Source organism: Elaeis guineensis, chromosome 1 (genome assembly GCF_000442705.2).
Source record: "Elaeis guineensis isolate ETL-2024a chromosome 1, EG11, whole genome shotgun sequence".
Taxonomy (NCBI): Eukaryota; Viridiplantae; Streptophyta; class Magnoliopsida; order Arecales; family Arecaceae; genus Elaeis; species Elaeis guineensis.
In genome coordinates this window covers 109867542-109872788 of record NC_025993.2, presented here as the reverse complement: position 1 = coordinate 109872788, position 5247 = coordinate 109867542, and the positions used below count along the sequence as shown (strand labels likewise).

Here is a 5247-nt window from a genome sequence, read left to right as displayed (position 1 = left end):
CTAATGTACAAAAAGTATAGTATTTTTTGAAAAAAAAATATACATCTTAATAGATCTAATAATTAGTGTTGTAGAGGTGACCCATCCATCAAATCAACCATTTTCAAAGTGAGCATCCAAGAGCGACTTGACGAAATCACACTGGATGCGAGCTCAAGATCTAGACCCCACGATCATTTTAGAGCTCCAGCTCAACCTGGGTGAAGCCCATAACAAAAATTCATGACTAATAATTTTGATTCTATGATTGGCAGGCAAATTTTTTTTTCAAATACATGATCAGAATATGACACAATGGTCTAAGAATCAGGTCCGATAATCTATAGGTTCCGGCTAACAACTTACCGATTTAACTTCCAAATAGAAAAGGTACGAAGGGATTTCAAAATAAGCAAGCTAAACTAAGAGATCATTCTGTTCTTCTGCAATCTCTCTCTCTTTATCTCTTTACTATTCTCAACTCAAATATTGGATGGTCCTTGTCGGAACACCCCCGGACGAGCGTGAATTTTTCTTGTTGGTTCTCCTATGTCTCGGATCCCAGACAGTATCTATCTCCAACTACATCAGTAATCTTCTGGAGCCTTGTGGCACCAATTAGCTTGGCAATTTATTATCAAAATCAGCTTATAACAATTTCTAATTTTCTATGGCAGCTCTTTTGCACTGCATGGTCATAGAAAAATTTCTATTGCGTACAAAACAGAAGCCGCCAGCATCTTTTGCCTCACTGTAAATTATGAAAAATTTAGGCTTCCATCTCCAATAGACCTTCAAAATTTTTAGAGTTAAAAATCTTTGATGAGGGGCAGACTAGATTGCCACTTTCGGCCACTAGTTAGCCATCCCTCCTCCTTTCCTTGAAATCAATGTCCCCTTAACCACTTCCATGGCGGCGACCGCCGCCTCGGTCCTCAACCGTCTCATCCAAAACGCCATCCGACCCAGAAAGCCTTCCAAACCCACCAACAAATCCCTCACCGCCTCCATCCTCCACCACCTCGACTCCGGCGACCTCCGCCGCGCCGTCGCTGCCGTCGCCGCCTCCGCCTCCGCCTCCCCCTTCCCTGACTCCGTCTACGCGCGCCTTTTCCAGCTCTGCTCCTCCCGCCGCGCCCTCGTAGAGGCCCGCCGCGTCGAGTCCCACCTCATCGCCTTCTCCCCTTCCCCCTCAACCTTCCTCCTCAACCGCGCCATCGAGACTTATGCCAACTGCGGCAGCCTGAGGGACGCCCGCGAGCTGTTCGACGAGATGCCGCAGCGGGACGGCGGTAGCTGGAACGCCATCATCGGCGCGTGCTTCCACGCCGACCAGCCCGAGGAGGCACTATCCTTGTTCTCCCGCATGAATAGGTCCGGCATTCGTCCGAAAGATGTCACCTTGGCCTCCGTGCTCGGGTGCTGCGCCGACCTCTTGACCCTCTTCCTTGCAAAGCAAATCCATGGCCTAATTCTGAAGCTTGGATTCTGTTTGAATGTGATTCTAGGAACCTCACTTGTCGACGTCTATGGGAAGTGCTGGGTGATTGATGATGCAAGGAGGATGTTTGATTCCATTCTGAACCCGAATGCTGTTTCCTGGAATGTGATTGTCCGCCGGTACTTGGAGGTGGGTAGAGGAAAGGAGGCAGTCATTATGTTCTTTCGCATGATTAAACTCGGCATAAAGCCATTGAATTTTACTGTCTCGAATGCTCTAATGGCATGTTCGGACATTTCATCACTAAAGGAGGGACGCCAGGTCCATGGTATGGTGGTAAAGATTGGTTTTGCAGGAGATAATGTCGTAGGGAATTCACTCATGGAGATGTATGCAAAATGTGATGTTCTTGAGGATGCTCGTAGGCTCTTTGATCAGTCCACCTCAAAGGATGTGGTTTCATGGACTTCCATGGTGTCAGGTTATGCAACATGTGGGAGAATCGATGAAGCAGAGGCACTCTTTGAGGAGATGCCTGAAAGGAATGCGGTCTCATGGAATGCAATGTTGGCGGGTTATGTGCGGTACTTTCATTGGGACAAGGCCATGGATTTCTTTAACCGAATGAGAAGAGAAACTGAAGAGACCAACTATGTCACTCTTGGTTTGGTACTGAATATATGTGCTGGGCTTTTGGATCTTGATAGGGGGAAACAGATTCATGGGTTTGCTTACAGACATGGCTTCTGTTCGAATCTCTTTTTCAGCAATGCTCTTCTAGATATGTATGCGAAAAATGGGTGTCTGAGAAGTGCAGAGGTTTGGTTTCTTAATATGGCATGTCAGAGGGATAGGATATCATGGAATTCCTTGATATCAGGGTATGCGTGTCATCGTCGAAGTGAAAAAGCCATGTGTGCTTTCAGTGAGATGCAATGGGAGACCACTCCAAATGAGTTCACATTCGGTACGGTATTAGCTGCTTGTGCGAATATCTTCTTGCTTGAACATGGGAAACAAATCCATGGCTACATGATCAGAAATGGTTTCGAGATGGATGTAATTATCAGAGGGGCATTAGTTGACATGTACTCCAAATGCCGATTGATCGAGTATAGCATCAAAGTTTTTGAAATGGAGAGTTCACGGGATATAGTCCTTTGGAATTCGATGGTTTTAGGATGTGCTTATAATGGGAGGGGTGAGTATAGTCTTGAACTATTTGAAGCAATGCGGAAAGATGGGATTATAGCAGACAATGTCACTTTCATTGGTGTTTTGCTTGCTTGTATCAGTGAGGGCTATGTCAATTTGGGTCGACGGTATTTTGATTTGATGTCTGAAGAGTATGGTGTCATACCTCGGGTAGAGCATTATGAGTGTATGATCGAACTATTAGGCAAGCACGGCTTCATGGTTGAACTCGAGGATTTCATCGAGCATATGCCATTTGACCCGACCATCCCCATGTGGACAAGAATCTTCGACTGTTGCCGAGAACATGGGAGCAGGAAACTAGGAGAAAGGGCTGCAAGATGCATCAATGAATCAAACCCCTTGAATCCAGTTCGGTTTGAGGTCCTTTCTCCAGAATCTTCTGTCTACACTTAACAAGCAAAGTTAGTTGACATCAATCACAGAGTGTAGTTGTCAAAAGGTCTCAAATGTGGATGAATGATGTGATCATATGGACCATTTTGCAAACTAGCTCAGCATGGCAATTGCTGTTTGGTGAATGATGAATCAAGTTGTGGCTTCACAAGGTTGAAGGGTTCACAAATCAAGCAAATACAATTGCCAACAGAATTGTCTGCTTGTGTTGCCCATGGGGAGGCTTTGCATTATTATTTGGAGAAAGGTTTTTAATTGTAAAGCATGAAACTTTGGTTCTTGCAAACTAGGAGACAGCAGAAGGGCAACAAGGAGGCTAGTGTGAATAAACACTATCAATACTATGCTGTCCTCTTTTTACATTAGTGACTGATGGAGCTCAAACTAGTGAAGAAAACAAGAATTACACCACCACAAACATGGGTGATGTGTCAAATTTGTAGCACTGCAACATCTATGAAATGCATCATGATAAATCGCTCACAAGATTTCAAATATGATAAGGAGATCTCATTAAATTCTTAGTGGCTGATCAGCCCTGGAGTTAATTGACTTATGTAACTCTTTGGCCCCTCTTGGGTCCTGCTGTGTATCTTTTCCTCATTCTTTTTTTAAAAATATATAGCAATTCTTGAACAAGTTATTTATCAAACATTATATTGGCTATCACTGTTGTATTTCAAAGCCTGTCATTTGGGTTTATTTGTGTTTGTGTGGAAAGTTCTTCACCAATCCTCTATCAATTAATGGCACACTAAGGACTCATTTGGTTTGTAGGAATTGGAGGGGGAAAAGGGAGATTATTGATAATTGAAGGAGAGTTTTCTTCTTGGTTGAAATTTTGAAAAGAGAAAAAATAAAAAAAGTTTTTTTCACTGGAATATATTTTTTATATTTTATAGAAAGTAAAAATTTATAGAGGCGGTGGGTTTTTGGACTTTTCATGAAAAAAAAAGTGATAGTTCTTTTTTTTTTTTAAATATCATTTTAAAATCCATAGCTGAAATTATACATAAGATTGATAGATGAAGATGATCTAAACCTTTGGTCTTTGGACAACATGTTGGTCCTTACACTGTCTAATCCAGGTACTATTAAACTCACCATCAATAATTTTTTTAGAATTGTCACATTTTAGTATGATTTCTGGTTTATGATTTATCAAATAGATAACCTAGATCAACTAATCGGAATCTTGGCCAGCCTAATTGGGATATTGAATTTTAGAATTTTTATTTTCAAAATAACATGATGAAATTTTGATGAAAACATGATTTTTAAATATCAAGCTCCGAGAAGGATTTTTAGGATTAATTGGATATATAGTCTGATTTCGCCTAAGATGTAAGTAATAGTTTACTTTTCCTAAATTTATCTAGTAATTTATAAATTATTAAATTGATAAATTTTGAATCATATTATTCATGATTTATGAATATGATGAAAAATATTTGATTATCAAAAATATCTTATTTAGAATATTATGATGATGCATCGTCATAACTAATGATCTGATTGATTGATTTCAATATTCCATGATTACATACATTCTTGTCGAATTAAGATGTGAAACTATATGATAATTTGAGTTATCAACCTAGTTTTATTAACGAATACTAGGTTTTATTAATTTTCTTTTAATTTTCAGGTTTATTAATGAATACTAGTCATGTTGTATTACTTCTTCCCTTCTTTCCTCAACAAAAAATTGTAATGATTGCTTATTAGATCTAATCTCAAATATGTACTTGTTTGTGTATGTCACATCCGTTAGTTCTTATCCAACTATTCTCAACTGACGTAATATTTACCTTTCAGATAATTTACTCTGCTAACGATCTTCTCTCATCATTTGATAACAAACCTACATGAATATTATCTATCTATTGCCTTTCTGTGTATGTCTATATTAAAATTATATAAACTTATCGATGCCTTACACTATTTTTAATCTATCATTCTCATTTTATATAGCAATTTTAGATCTCGTCAAAAAAAATTAGTTTAAAAATATTATTTAAATTTTTTTGATCCTATACAAATATTTAAGATATATTTAATGCATAGTTGATAGAAAATTAAATACACATCTACATAAATTTTTATATACTTTATCTATTTATATTTTAGCATCCTTGTCAAGCTAACTAAGAGTCCATTTTCATTCAAATCTAATTATAATTTAGATCGATATGAACTCAAACGGTGCTCGGAGT

General features: G+C 39.0%; 1 protein-coding gene across 1 annotated transcript; it reads left to right on the top strand.

The window, feature by feature from the left end:
• The first annotated feature begins 425 nt into the window (after window positions 1-425).
• Window positions 426-3715, top strand: LOC105038480 (pentatricopeptide repeat-containing protein At3g26540). Its single transcript, XM_029262568.2, has 2 exons — window positions 426-569; window positions 657-3715. The coding sequence occupies exon 2, from the start codon at window positions 890-892 to the stop codon at window positions 3029-3031; it is 2142 nt and encodes a 713-aa protein (XP_029118401.1). The 5' UTR covers window positions 426-569; window positions 657-889; the 3' UTR covers window positions 3032-3715.
• Window positions 3716-5247: the final 1532 nt, after the last annotated feature.

Bases quoted from the DNA above. Each gene is read 5' to 3' on its own strand.
- LOC105038480 (XM_029262568.2), top strand. From the start codon at position 890: ATGGCGGCGACCGCCGCCTCGGTCCTCAACCGTCTCATCCAAAACGCC.